Source organism: Acanthochromis polyacanthus, chromosome 6 (genome assembly GCF_021347895.1).
Source record: "Acanthochromis polyacanthus isolate Apoly-LR-REF ecotype Palm Island chromosome 6, KAUST_Apoly_ChrSc, whole genome shotgun sequence".
NCBI classification, from domain to species: domain Eukaryota; kingdom Metazoa; phylum Chordata; class Actinopteri; family Pomacentridae; genus Acanthochromis; species Acanthochromis polyacanthus.
Genome location: NC_067118.1, coordinates 27,425,776 through 27,440,688, shown reverse-complemented (window position 1 = coordinate 27,440,688; position 14,913 = coordinate 27,425,776). Strand labels below are relative to the sequence as shown.

Genomic DNA, 14,913 nt, shown 5'->3' with positions numbered 1-14,913 from the left:
CATGATGCTGCCACCACCATGCTAGCATGTTTGTGATGATGTGCAGTGTTTGTTGTTTGCTACACACAATTGTGTAGGCAGAACGCTCTGCTTTGAACTCATCAGATCAAAGAACCTTCTGTGAGTCTCTCATGTACCTTCTGGTGAACTCTAGTCAAGATTAAAATTACCTTTCTTCGACAATGGCCTACTTTGCCTCTCTCCCATGAAGTTTCGCTGGTAAAGAACAGACAACAATTGTCTCCCATCTCAGCTGTTAAAGCCTGTAACTACTTCAGAGGAGTCATATTTGTCTTGGTTGCCACCCTGACTAGTCACTTTCTTGCAGTTTTTGAGGACGACGTGCTTTAGGCAGATTTGCGCGTCTTAATCATTAAATCCACCCTTTCTTAATGATGGCTATAACTTTGCTCCAAGTTATATTCAGTGACTTGGAAGTTTTCTTGCATCCATTCCTGACTTGTGCTTCTCAATAACATTTCACAGAGTTGTTTGGAGTGTTGCTTCATCTTCATGGTGTAGTCATATCCAGGGGTACTGCTTCACCAGTGACTGGACCTTCCAGATATAGATGTCTTGATACCACAATCACTGGAGATGCATTTACTGCACACTGATAATCTCCACTGACTGCACCTGTGCTGAGAGAGGTGAGTCACTTTAAAGGGGATAACACCTTTACAATCACTGATTTTCAATTAATTGGCATTACTTTGGAGAAATCTGTTTTTACTATGACATGAGAGTCTTTTTTGTAAATTCCTGTCAAAAGCAGCTAAAATAAAGTGACTGAGATTCAGCGCTGAAAATACATAAAAACCTACGAGGGGATGAATACTTTTTGTAGGCACTGTAGCTGCAAATGAACACATATTAGACTAATTCCAAGGCTCCAAGTTTAGGAACAAATGTTCCTAACATCACTTCTACTAATTGTGAAAACTTTCCTTGCATCAGGACATCCAGAATCTCTTTAAATCATACATTAACATTTAGGTGCTGCTATGAAGCCATATAAATTAGATATAGGTAATATGGAATTTATCATTTAGATACATATTCTGTCTGTTTGCTTAGAGGTACAACTTCTGAAATAAGGTAGTTTTTGGTGGAATAATCCTGCATTAATGGTCAGTTGGTGCATTTCTCTCCATCCATGCCCACCCCCTCTCCAGCAGGCCGCCCCTGCCTCCTGCTTCCGCTCGCATTGAAGAGTGGTCGAGAGGACGGATACCACAGAGCGAAAATGGGAGTAGAGATTGAGACAATAACTCCGGGCGACGGTGGGAATACTGTACCTCGTGTAACAGCTCAAAGCTTTGTTTTACTAACTGGATGTGTGGTTTATTATTACAGCGCGTTTTCTCTATTTTCTCCTCTTTTCAGGACAGACATTCCCGAAGAAGGGGCAGCGCGTCGTGGTGCACTATGTCGGTGAGTGTGGAGCTTCAGAATGGAGCTCAATGATTTGAACGCAACATGTTTTTTTCTGTTTTTAAGCCCACTACATGTTTCACGTTAGTAGTCTGAGTCGTGTAAGGTTTGTATGAAATGTAGGACCAAGTAGAAGCCATTAGTTTGACCTAACAGGAGCTGGTTGCCCGCTGCTGCTCCTGCTGGCTAGCATTGCAGCTATCGCTCATTCGCTGTTAAACTAATTGGTTGTTGTGAATGTTCGGCTAACATCAGCTAATGTGATGGTGAAAGTGGCCACTGGCTGGCTGAATCTAATAATTTACGCTGTGATTTAAACGGAGCTGGCTTCTCTGTATTGGAATTACCCTGGAACGGTTGAGCTAACGGTTCCGTTGCTGCTGTCAGCTCCCTAACCGACAGCATGATGCTAGCCGGCTAATGCTAGCTCCTGGCTCCCAGGCTGCCTGGCGCAGAAAAGTGGACTCCTCATCGATAAGCCGAGACGATTGTCCAGTGATACATCGCACGATCGCTAATTAGCTTCCGCTCCCGTCTACTTTTTTTCCCCCTCCCTTTAAATCATCAGGCACACTGGCAGATGGGAAAGTGTTTGACTCTTCGAGGTCCCGGGGGAGGCCGTTCAAATTCAAGATTGGGCACCAGGAGGTTATTCGTGGTTGGGAAGAAGGAGTAGCCATGGTGAGGAAAGCCTTTCCACTGGGGATGTCCACTCTGAACACCTTATTATAATGCTTTACGTAATGGCCAGTATTTTGAGTGCACCTTCAGCAATCCTGCAAAAAAATCCTACTTTCATGAAGGCTGTGATGTTACACTTTTGTAGTTTATGGTTCTGCTCACTGTGATTGATATATTTAGAGGTGTTTTTGTTATTCTATTTCTATGTATGTCAAAAGGTCAAAGTAATAGCAACACTAGTCACCCAGATTAATGGATTTGCTGTCAAACAGTTAAATGATACACCAACTTTTTTTTCCAGAAAAGTAGAAATCCTTTAATTCCAGCTTCTTGAATGTGAATATTTTCTGTTACTTTTACTCTTATATCACAGTAAGCTGAATGTCTTTAACTCGTAAGCAAAACAAGGCATTTGATAAAGTTATCTAGACTTTGGAAAGCACTGATCAACATCTTTTACCCTTTTCTGGCCCCTTATAGACCCAACAAGTAAGCAATTAATTGAGAAAATAATCGACAGATAAATTAATAATGAAAACATCATCTTAAACTGTAACCCTTAAAATGACAAAACTGAAACTTACACCACCTTTATGAAAGTAGGTTTTATTACAGTACGGCTGTATTTGACTGCATTAATTTATTCCAGGTATTTATAATAATCTGAGCTCTGTTTTTATCCAGTCTTTAATTAGAATGGGTTACTGCAGGGGCTTGTTTAATTCATTAGCAACAGCAGTCTAAGTAATGTCTCCATTTCCTCCACAGATGAGTGTAGGGCAGCGGGCAAAGCTTGTTTGCTCACCAGACTATGCGTACGGCAGCAAAGGTCACCCAGGGATCATCCCACCAAATGCCACTCTCACCTTCGACGTGGAGCTGCTTGGCCTGGAAGCCTGAAACTTGTGCACTCAACTTTGTTTAATTCCACTCAGATTATCAGGGTGAGACATTTTCTATCATATGACGTGCAATGGGATGGCTCTGGGCTGTTCTACATTCAAATTTCCAACCGGTTTGGTCACTTGCTACGCATGTATAGCGACCATACATTTAGCCTATGTAATTTACCCGCTGATGTTTACGGATTAAATGGTGTGGTTTTAACAAGCTTCGGTCTCAGTATCCTGTAAGCCCGTCTTGCTCTTCTCCTTAATCACAGCACTAAGTCCTTGTGTTTTTCGCTGCAGGTTGACTCCTATCTCGGGAACATGGAGGAAAAATGTGTAACAGATGATTCCTGCTCTTGATTCCTGCATAGGACCTATGTCTATAGCTTCACTAGTTCACTCTCCTTCTCATTTAGATACAAGTTGTGTTACGTCACTTGCTTTAAACCGTTATCCTTCATCCTATACTTTAGATTCCATACAGTAATAAGTCATAGGCTATCTCATCCCATGTATTTTGTCATATTCTGCTATGTATTTTTATGGTGATTTTTTTTTTATTTTTATTTGACTTAAAATTGACTTTATTGACCCTATTTGACTTACAAAATGTCTGCCATCAGGACCACGTTTTAGATAAGTGGCACTGAATCAATCTCATTCCTGTGGCTCTGTGGCCTTTACAATAAAATTGTATTGATTGCGGGTAATGAATTGTCTTGCATTAAAGTAAGAATAAATTGCTGTTTGACACAATGATATTTCTCTGCATAACCTTTGTGATACTTGCTGTTGGAATAAATTTAGATGAAGGTATGGAACTCATTGAAACCAGGGATTCACAACTCAAGCACAACATTGCCATGAATAGCCTACAGCTCTGCAGATGTTAGATTTTCTTTGTCTATACTGCAGTGTCAGCTCTTAATTTATGACCTATATGACTTTATTGCTGTAAAGTTTACAAATGGACGATATTTGTCTTCTTGGCCAAAAGACAGTCTGGTGCAGAAAATGTCTGGTCTGTGATAAGAAATGTTTGTAGGTCTGTTAGTCTGTGGCTTATTCTCAATACAGTAAGAGTAATTGTAACAACATTTTTACTTCCCTTGGGCGATTGTATCACTGCTTAGCCTTAGCATTTCCTATCATCACTGAGTTATGATCAATATTTAATGGTATCACAGCACACTACCAATAAAGGTAAATCAAAAAGAAAACAAGCATCTTTTATTTTTTAGAAGAGGTTTGAAGTGTTCTGTTGTTTCTTGCAGAAATCGGTTCATCAAGCAGTTACAGTTTTAGCAGCGTAGATAAACTGCACTTTATTTCCCAATAGACTGCTTTCTTCCAGCACTGATTAAACGTATAGTAAAACTTCACTGGAAAGATCCCTGAATACTAAAACATTGCTGTGTTTGCATAGTGAGGCTGAAATCATTGCTGTACATCATAGAATTGAGACATAGCAGTCAAGCACACCACTGGAAACATGAGCATCCACATGTTAAGAACAATGAAGAAACAATGTGTATTAGTTTTATTGACTCCACACAATGCAATGAAAACAACCTCAGCTCACAATAACTTCACTTGGAGCTGTGCAGTCATCTTTTGTTTCACGTAAAATCAGAAAATATATCCCTTATCTCTTCACAAATTCAGTAAACAAAGCTTCTCATCCAACTTATTTATTCCATCGTATGTTAAATATTAAAAGCTTCTCCTTATCTCCTATCATCTCTGTAGAAAAGTGTAGCTACTAGACCAGACTGTGCATTTCAGTGACAGTCGGTTACATACACACCCATCCCTGTTCCAAAACGCTATAAATGCTGTTCTGTTCAACAGCTACAAGCACAGATTTGTTTTTCCACTCTGACATTTTTAATTTTTAAAATGATCTCCATTACGTGAATGAAATTCCGTCATAACTCAAGTTCTGCTATTTATTTTCATTGTTGCGTTGATGTGAAATGGTCCCAATACGATGAAGGAATCTGAGTCCGTTCAGTTTTCCATGGTTTGTTTAATGGCAAGAAAGAAAAAAAGATCTGTCTGTTATGTACCTGAGTACAAGATTCGATGCACATTCTCTTCTGCTCAGAAAGTCCCTCCAGCTTCAAAACACATTCAGTATATTCATATGACTGAAATACAAAAATGAACGCCTTCCACATGTTGGAGCCCACATCCTCTGTGCTCTGTATTATTAACAGTTTCTGTACAAGCCTGGTCAGTGCTGACTGTGATCAGTTTTTCTGACTGTTGATGCCAAAAAAAAATTCATGACCACGATTCTCCCGTTCCCTATGAGCGATTTTTAAGATGCAGCGATGAAAAATAAAAGAGCTTCAACATCAGACAATCTGATTTGTGATAAAAACTGTAGATCTTGGGATGGCTCATCAAAATCCACGTAGGGGCTTTTTAATGCAAGCAAGAGAACCCAAACCAACTGTGGGTTACATGCAAATTGCAATAAAGAGAAAACCACTTAAACTGCAGGCTGTAGCAGTAAGTATATCTGAGAAATGAAAGTATTTCATGTTCAACTAATCCTTTGTTCTCTAAGGCAAAGCATGATTACAGAGTCACAGGGGCATTATGTAAAATCTAAAAATCTTATAAGAGGAGATATCCAATGCCTGCTGTGACAAAAATGTAATAAAGCAAAGTCAGCGTTGTGCCTGCAGAGGTTTGGAGTTGTATTCCTAATGTCAAAGGGGGTAAAAGGTGTCAGATTGGTGTTGTTCCGTTCATGCTGGTAGGCCTGCGCCCCCTGCCTGCACCCTGGCGTCGAAGTGAGTGGAGGGCAACAGCACAGCAGCCTCTCAGCAAGGATCCAATATGATACACGGGCATAACTTCCTGTGGCGTCCCCCGACACAGCCACGCCATGGTCGGGACCACCGGCACTGCCAGGGCCAGAAGATCTACAAGGAAGTAACGACTCCAGTGGCACCGCTGAGGGGGATACCCGTCTTCATTTGCTCCCTCAGTCTCATCCTTATTGTCCTCTTCCACCTCAAGTGCTGTAGCGTCCTGCCTCACTGGGAGTGGAACTACAGGCTGGGGCTGGCAGGTTTGGGGCTGTGTTGGTACTGTTGTAACCTCCTTGGGTTTGTCGGGTGGCAGCAGCTCTGCACTGTAAAGATGTTCAGCAGGGGACAGAGGGGGTAAAGATGATGATGGAAATATTTGTGGTTCTGAGTGGGTCGGGTCTGCTGTAGCTAAAGAAATGACGCTCAGCTCTTCAGCAGGGCTGTCCTCACACAGCCAGGTCATGGTGGGGCTGCAGGCCTGGGAGCGGACCTCTGGTTTCTTCTCCGCTGCAGGAACAGGGATGGGACTGGGTTCAGCAGCAGGAACAGCGGCAGTAGTCGCTGCTGTTGCCGGGGCCTCCTCCTGAGGTAAGTGCAGGAACAAGTGATGATGGGGGAGGTAGGTGTGTCCACTGCACCTGCAGCTGCTACTGAGAGTGTGGCAGGAGTGTGACATTGGCAACACAGCCCCCCCACTGCACAACCTTTCATAGGTGGAAGAGCGTGGAACAGTTGGGGGGCCCGGATGTGGCCCTGGGCTGGCAGCTGTTCTGACAGGAGGGCTGCCTCCAGCAGCAGGTGTGTTTGTCCTGCTGGGCGAGACGCTCTGCTCGACTCAGGAGCGTTTGAGCTGCGCTCCAGCTGCAGAGCCTCGCTGCTCAGTCGGCTGTAGTTGGTGCCGCGGCTTAAAGTACTGGCTGGAGAACATCCACAGGAGCGAGACCTCCCTCCTGGCCGAGCTCCCTGCAACCCTGAGTATGGTTTGTTGTCGTGGACGTCCTGTTCACGGACACCCAGGTTGGACCTCACTGACTCGACCACCTCCTGGAGGTGCTGAATCTCCTTGCGGGCCTCTTTTAGGGCTAACTGGGCTTCCACACGGTGGCATTCCTCCTCTATCCAGTCTTCCTGCATCCGGTACAGTTGAGTTCTCAATTCATCTATTTCACAGTCCCTGAAAATGCATAAAAGATTCTAAACAGCTGGCTTCACCTTTTCAATGACTGGTGGTTTAACAACCAAAACAAATAAAATATTGAACCCTTTAAGAAGTTCTCCACTTTATTTGCTTCTCAACATTGAATCAGTCACTTTAATTTGGCATTTGTGACAAGACAGATTCTTTTATATCAAGGTTAAACCAGAAAGAAACTAAACAAATGTTTAGAAGATGCACATTTGGCTGCAGTTGCAGCATTAAGCCATGTGGATAGTTCTCAGTTAGCTTTGCTTTGGGCACTGCAATTTTACCCTTGTCTTCTTTGCAAAACTGTTCAAATTCAGTGAAGTTTCACAGGGTTATGAGTGAAATGCCCTTTTCATGTCTAGCCACAAATTCTCAGTTGGATTGAGGTCGGGGCTCTGACTCAGTCTCTCCAGAACATTTAATTTGTTGTCTTTAAACCATTTCTGTGTAGCTTTGGCTGTATGTTTGCAGCAACTGACTTGCTGGAAAACAAATCTTGTCCCGCAGCCACAGTTCTGTTGCAGACTGCATCCGATTGCCTTGCAGGATTTATCTATACTACTGTATTCATTTTAACTTCTACCCTTACAGGCTTACCAGGGTCTGCATGCCCATATCATGATACTGCCACCACCATGCTTCACGGTGGGCATGGTGTGTTTGTGATGATGTGCAGTGTTTGGTGTCCAGGAAACACAGAGTCTACTACATGCCTTCTGGTGAACTCTGGTTGAGATTTTTACAACAGTGACTCTCTCTTTGCCACTCTCCCATAAAGCTTTGGCTGGTAAAGAACCAGCAACAGTTGCTGTTTGTGCAGTTTCTTTCATCTCAGCCACTGAAGCTTGTAACTCCTTCAGAGGAGTCATAGTTATCTTGGTGGCCTCCCTCACGAGTCTCTTTCATATATCGTCAATAGGTTTTTGCGGATGACCTGCTGTAGGCAGATTTAAGCATGTGCCATGTTCCTGCCATTTCTTATTGATGGTTCAAATTGAAATAAAAAATGAAATCAAAACATTTAAAACTGAAATTTTCTTCTATCTACCCACTCTCTTATGCTTTTCAATAACCTTTTCACACAGTGACTGAACCTTCCAGTCACAGGTGTCTTTATACTACAGTCACTAGACACACATTCTTTGCGGTCAGATTATCCTAATTTCATTCACCGATTGGCGGCATTTGTATACTTTATAGGGGATAAATACGCATGTCAATAATTTGGCATAATTTTGGATAAATCTGTTTTCACTCTGACATGAAAGACTCTTTTTTTCTATATTCTTGTTTAAAAAGCCAAATCATATTGGCTCTGATTCAAAGTTAAAAAGCAATAAAAGAATAAAACTTTCAGGTGGGGTGAATGCTTTTTAGACAATGTAGCAAAACATATTTAGTGGCTATGGTTAGAAGTGGTACATAAACAAGCAAAGGAGTGGAAGAAGGCTCACCTGTGTTGCAATCTTTCCACGTTTTCCCTCAGCCGGGCTCGCAGATGTCGTATACACACCTCCTTCTGCTGCAGGGGTGTAAGGTACTGCTCCGGGGTCGGAGGCCTGATCCCATGGTTGTCACTGCAGGTTGTGTGCTTTGCCTGACGCCTGAATGAAGACCCATGAATGACAAAATCTTTCACATAGCCTTGCAATAAAGCCTTTGTGAAGCTCATAAAAGTCAGCTATTCTTGACATTGTGTCAATGATTTGTTGATTTAACTCCACAGCCACTTTGAAGGTTGCTGGTGGTGTTAGCTTTAAAATAACACTGTAATATACTGGAACGTGTTCTAATAATATCTCGATTTACGTGAATAGAGTGAAAAAGAGAAGCTGAGGGCTGTTGGAGTCTCAGCTGGTGAAAGCCGTGGAAGACCACAACAGTGCATCACAAGGGTAACAGTCAGTTACATTCATAGCTGTTGGCAATTCAGGGCCTCCAGTGCATCAAATTAAACAGAAAAAACAGCCAAAATTGTTATTTTCGACAGAAATAACATATACTTTTAGGACATGATTTTAATGACATTTTGGTCCCTTATTTTCGTATTGTACACAGAAGTATAAGTCCTGTCTCTTACCTGGGTGTACTGGGATATGTCCTGGCTGTTGGGCTGCCCTCCGGTGCCCGGACCCGGCCAGGGTAGGTGTGAGTACTGGATGAGTCACTGTGGCAATATCGCCCACTGCTGCCACTAGTTCCCACTGAGCGCCTTGCAGAGAGATGAAATTACACTCATTTACATCCAGATAAGAAGTCACAAAATCAGATATGTGACATTTCTGCACATTATTTGAAAAGAGTTATCTGAAAAGAACAGGGTTTGAAGGAAGGCGTACAAAATCTGAACATATTATGAAGAAAATGGCATAATCAAAGATAGGAAATCCGTAAAGGAACAGTACCTGCGCTGACCTGAGGAGGGCTTTCGACTCGGAGTGAGAGACATTGATGTGCAACAGAACGTCGGACCTCTCCACTGCTGTCTCTAGAGAAGGACACTAGGAGCCCTCACAGCTGCACTGTAATACGACACAAAGACATCAGAGGAAAAGCAAAAAGAAAACGAGTATATAATAATGTAAATCATAAATGACTGAAGCAAAATGAAGGCTGCAAGTAAAGAAATAAAAGAAACGTCCAAAATGTCCCCTGTGTGTGGTCATTATGTGTTTCTTCACTGGACTGCAGTGACAAAAGTCTAACCCTAATAAGAAAAAATAGTCTAGGCCAGCAGCAAATAAAGCCTCCATTCTCTGTGGACACAAAGGGGACACAGTGAGTTCACAGTCAGTGCAGCTGCCTCTCACTGAGCTCTGTCCTCCCCGTCTGTACAGCAATTTGTCATTACTGTTCATTAACAGAGGAGACGAGATTCATGTATATGTCTTTCCAATGGTAGGCCCAATTATATGATCCTGAATGACAGAAATAATTGTACATGTTTCACTTCTAAAGACCTTAGAAATACTTGAGTCACTGGTCCAAGTCCCCACGGAAGAACCTCTGAATTTATTATGTGTTAGTTTTCCAAACATAAAGGAGCATTTTTATCCCTTTATTTCCAAAGTTAATGAAGCTGTGTTCTTTTAACTATTAAAATCTTGCTTCTGTAATATTCTCTGGAGTCCAGATTCATTTGGCTCATCTTTTTGCTTTCTTTAAGATGAGATAATCCTTCATTAATCCCACAGTGGGGAATTTAAAGTAGAACAGTAGCAAAGGGCATGGCGCAAAAATGTAGAGCCTTAAGTAGAAAACAAATATAAACAAGAAATATACACAGGTAGTGTTTATTGTACAGATTATAGCACAGGGTTATTCTATATGAAGAAAAACATGACTGCAGACTCTTGTATACACTATATTGACAGAAGTATTGGGACTCCCCTCCAGATAATTGAATCCAGGTGTTCCAATCACTTCCATGACCACAGGTGTATCAAATCAAGCACCTAGGCATGCAGACTGCCTCTACAAACATTTGTAGAAGAACGGGTCACTCTCAGGAGCTCAGTGGATTCAAGCATGGTTCTGTAAAAGGCTGCCAGAACAATAAGTCCATTTGTGAAATTTCCTTGATACTAAATAATTCACAGTCAGCTGTTAGTGGTTTTATAACAAAGTGGAAGCAATTGGGAACAACAACAACTCAGCCACAAAGTAGTAGGCCACATACAGGTCAGCTGAGCCACACAGTGGGCAGAAATGGCCAACTTTCTGCAGAGTCAATCGCTACAGACCTTCAAACTTCATGTGGCCTTCAGATTAGCTAAAGAACAGTGTGCAGAGAGTTTCATGGAATGGGTTTCCATGGCCGAGCAGCTGCATCCAATCCTCACATCATCAAGTGAAAGACAAAGTGTGGGATGCAGTGGTGTAAAGCACGCCGCCACTGGACACTAGAACAGTGGAGATGCTTTCTCTGGAGTGACCAATCACACTTCTCCATCTGGCAGTCTGATGGACGAGTCTGGGTTTGGTGGTTGTCAGGAGAACAGTACTTGTTGGACTGCATTGTGCCAAGTGTAAAGTTTGGTGGAGGGGGAATTATGGTGTTGGGTTGTTTTTCAGGGGTTTGGCTTCACCCGTCAGTTTAAGTGAAAGGAACTCTTAATACTTCAGCATACCAAGACATGTTGGGCAGTTTAATTGCCCCAACTTTGTGGGAACAGTTTGGAGATGACCAGTTCCTCTTTCAACATGACTCTGCACCAGTGCACAAAATAATGTCAATAAAGACATAGATAAGTGAGTTAGATGTGGATGAACTTGACTGGCCTGCACAGAGTCCTGACCCCAACCCGACAGAACACCTTTGGGATGAATTAGAGGAGACTGAGAGCCAGGCCTTCTGGTCCAACATCAGTGTCAGACCTGACAGATGTGCTTTTGGAAAAATGGTAAAAAAAAAAAAAATCCCATAAGCACACCCCTAAATCTTGTGGACAGCCTTCCCAGAAGAGTTGAAGCTGTTATAGCTGCAAAGGGTGAACCAACTCCAAATTTAGGCCTATGGATTAAAAATGGGATGTCATTAAAGTTCATGTGCATGTAAAGGCAGTTGCCCCAATACATTTAACAATATAGTGTATGTAGAAACAATTACATTATACAAAAGCTTTTAAATTTGCAACATAATGCATAATGCACATGTCTGAATGCAGTATGAGGAAAGACTTTGTCACGCTGGCTCAGAATATGATTGTAGAACAGCTTTAGGCTGTAGAAAACATTTTTCCATGTATACATGTTTTTCAGTTTTCATTTTGGACCTTTGTGATTTAAAGTTTTGTATGATTGTAAATCAAATAAATGATCAGTTCTAGGATGAAACTACTGCAAGTGTTCAAGCATTGTACATAAGGACACATTTGGTGAATGTGTACTTTAGACTACTTGAGTTTTCCTTTTAGTAAAACTTTCTACTTCCTCTCCACTACATCTCAGGGGCAGATATACATTTTACTCCACTTATTTTGTCTAACAGCTTCAGTTATGAGTTACATTTAATATTTTTCAAAACCTTCCTTTCGATTTTGAATGTCTGACAAACTGAGGGATAAAATGTTCCTTTATGAGTTGAGAACATTCTGTTATTTCTTAAGATGCACACAGCCAGGCCACAAAAAAAAAGTTGCACACTCTAATATTTAGTTGGCTGCCTTTAGCTTTTAGTACGGCACTCATTCGCATCATTTCGATAAGCTTCTGCAATGTCACAGCGTTTACTTCTGTCCAGAGATGCATTCATTTGTTGCCAAGACCTTATATTGATGATGGGAGAGTCAGACTGCTGTGCAAAGTCTTCTCCAGCAAAACCCAAAGATTCTCAGTGGGGCTGAGGTCTGGACTCTGTGGAGGACAATCCACGTGTGAAAATGACGTCTCATGCTCCCTGATCCACTCATTCACAATGTGAGCCTCATGAATCCTGACATCGTCATCTTGGAACATGCCCATGCCATCAGGGAAGAAAAACTCCACTGATGGAAAGACCTGGTCATTCAGTATATTGACCTCATTCTTTGGGAGCAGAACGTTGCTGAACCTGACCAACCCCAGATCATAACCCTAACCCCCACAGGCTGCTAGACACTAGACATGATGAGTTCATCACTTCATCCACCTCTCTTCTTACCCTGATCACTTTGGAACAGGGTAAATCTGCACTCATCAGACCACATGACCTTCTTTCATTGCTCCAGAGTTCAATCTTTATGTTAACTAGCAAACTGATTTTTTTTCTTGTGATTAACCTCACTGATCAGTGGTTTTCTTATAGCTACACACCTGTTTAGTCCCAGTCCTTTGAGTTCCCTTCACACACACACACACACACACACACACACACACACACACACACACACACACACACACACACACACACACAGATATATATATATATATATATATATATATATATATATATATATATGTATATATGATTTAAATACATTTAAACTGTTCAATTTTGAGGTCATGCATTCTAAAAGAACAAACTACTATTTGTAAATGTACATTTTATTATGGAGATAGTTACAGTTTTGGCCCCCCTTTTTTTTTTTACAATCGGCATGTAAATTAATACTTTTTTTCTATGATGTTTCTTATTCTTATTGCAAACATCTGCTAAGTGCTGTTTTAAATACAGAAAAAATTGTGGAAATTAATGTAAAAATGTTGCACAAGAACAAACTATCATTTGTGAAAAGACAGACGTTTGATGTGGACCTTATTTATTGATTTTTACAGTTAACATGCACATCATTACTATTTTCTGTGAATTTAACACTGTGATAAACTGTCCTGGATACATCCTGCTTAACCCAGACTCAGCTGAGATAGACTCCATCTCCACATACCTACAGAGGACAAAGTGGTATATGGAAAATGGATGGAAGGATGGATATAATTACGTGTAACTTTGCAAAAGAGGGGAAATCTATAACATACCAGTTAGTTCCTCAAAAAAAATTGTAAAAATGTTAATGTTTTACCATGTAGGCTGTTGATTAACTCATTGAAGAGCTCAGAAACTTTCTGTCTGACCATGACAGATTTTTAGCTCATTCTGTCTGTCACGAACAAAGACAGTTTGCATGCTGCCTTTATATTTTTGCTCATGCTATAAAGAGCATGTCTAACATCCAGCTGTGTGTGTGTTTTTATTTGAAGCAAGTGACCTCAGTGATACATGAAAGTGAAAGTAATGATGTAAAACAGCTTTCTCTGACTATAACACAGTGCCGTTCAGCTCAGTGATGTCTCCGGACAAAATGTTCTCATTTATCTCCTGAAGTCCCTGCAGCTCTGTGGAGAAGAACAAACCTGCTGATCCAGGCTGGAAGCTCTTCTATAAATCTAAGCAGACGCAGCAGTAACCTGTAACTGCGCTGATAATGAGGAGCGCACTGAACGTCTCATTCCGTCCTATATTTAAATTCTGGGACGACGAGGCAGGGAATCTCACCTCCCTCTCCTCTGTCTGCGCAACAAGTGGCAACGCTGGTGAGAAATACGCAATCATCTTACGTAAGTGTGAGTATCAGTGTTTACTGTGGAGGCGAGCAGCCTTCAGTGGGAGGATGAAACTGCATGAGCTGAACTCAGAACTGCAGATGTCAGAGGATGAAGCCAGGATGTTTCAGGATGAATATCAGATGGTGCGGGGATCACGATGACGATGATGATGATGATGATGATGATGCGCTTCGTCCTTCACTTGTCTTTATAAAATCACATGATTTTCCACATCTGTCGCTGCCAACAGTAAAGCCATGTTAGATAAGCAGGCGGCCACGGGAAAAAGTCCCATCACCTCCATCTGACTACACTTTGAACAGGACCCAGCAGGTACTTTCCCTGCAAGAAGACGCTTCTGCTGACAAAACAAATGTGGTTCCAGCTGTGTCCTACATACAACCACCAGCTCCCTGCATCTCAAAACAAACGCTTCTACCAGCTGCAAACACACTAAAAACAGCACATACGACCTGCGTACGCAGCAGTACCATGTCAGCAGGTGGAAGCTGTGCATCGCAGGAGAAGCCTCGGTCCCTGCCTGGCTGGATGGTCCCCGGTGGCAGCAGGAAGAACGGACGCTGCTGGTGCTGATGAGAGTCCATCCTGCAGCCATGAAGCCCGGAGATGAAATGAGGCAACTGCGACTGCTGCATCGGTGCTTCTTAAAGTGACAGTAGACAATCAGGACGCCTCGGCTGCTGGGATTTAGCCGCACATTTGTGCTTATTGTCGGGTTTTCATGGGACACACATCACTGTGGTTCAGAGATCCACTTATTCCTACACACAGGCAGAACGATGAGGATGCAGCTGGGCTGGTGCACCATGTACAAGACTTCAGATGATGGATGAGCAGAGAATCGCTGTACTGA

At 42.1% G+C, this 14,913-nt stretch overlaps 2 protein-coding genes across 3 annotated transcripts; one reads left to right on the top strand and one right to left on the bottom strand.

Annotated features, from left to right (window-relative positions):
* Positions 1-1,142: 1,142 nt before the first annotated feature.
* On the top strand, positions 1,143-3,761 carry fkbp1aa (FKBP prolyl isomerase 1Aa). Of its 2 annotated transcripts, XM_022187791.2 has the most exons (5): positions 1,147-1,283; positions 1,387-1,434; positions 2,003-2,115; positions 2,884-3,059; positions 3,306-3,761. In XM_022187791.2, exons 1-4 carry the CDS (start codon positions 1,157-1,159, stop codon positions 3,013-3,015), a joined length of 420 nt encoding a protein of 139 aa, XP_022043483.2. In that variant the 5' UTR covers positions 1,147-1,156; the 3' UTR covers positions 3,016-3,059; positions 3,306-3,761. The 2 variants fall into 2 exon arrangements, with proteins under 2 accessions (XP_051805411.1, XP_022043483.2); XM_051949451.1 differs by lacking the exon at positions 2,003-2,115 and having other exon boundaries at positions 1,143-1,283; positions 3,306-3,455.
* A 459-nt stretch (positions 3,762-4,220) lies between these two features.
* Positions 4,221-14,722, bottom strand: LOC110946223 (syntaphilin). Its single transcript, XM_022187786.2, is given in 6 exon segments — positions 4,221-6,568; positions 6,571-7,004; positions 8,471-8,620; positions 9,097-9,228; positions 9,422-9,538; positions 14,531-14,722. Coding segments are annotated over 5 exon segments (1,584 nt in total). The 5' UTR covers positions 9,466-9,538; positions 14,531-14,722; the 3' UTR covers positions 4,221-5,744.
* Between the last annotated feature and the right edge of the window lie 191 nt (positions 14,723-14,913).

What these genes read in the sequence shown, in the direction of transcription:
- fkbp1aa (XM_022187791.2), top strand. Translation starts at nt 1,157, where the DNA reads ATGCCCACCCCCTCTCCAGCAGGCCGCCCCTGCCTCCTGCTTCCGCTC. An exon ending in GACAATAACTCCGGGCGACG is followed by an intron (nt 1,284 to 1,386) that starts GTGGGAATACTG and finishes TCCTCTTTTCAG; the next exon opens with GACAGACATTCCCGAAGAAG. An exon ending in CGTCGTGGTGCACTATGTCG is followed by an intron (nt 1,435 to 2,002) that starts GTGAGTGTGGAG and finishes TTAAATCATCAG; the next exon opens with GCACACTGGCAGATGGGAAA.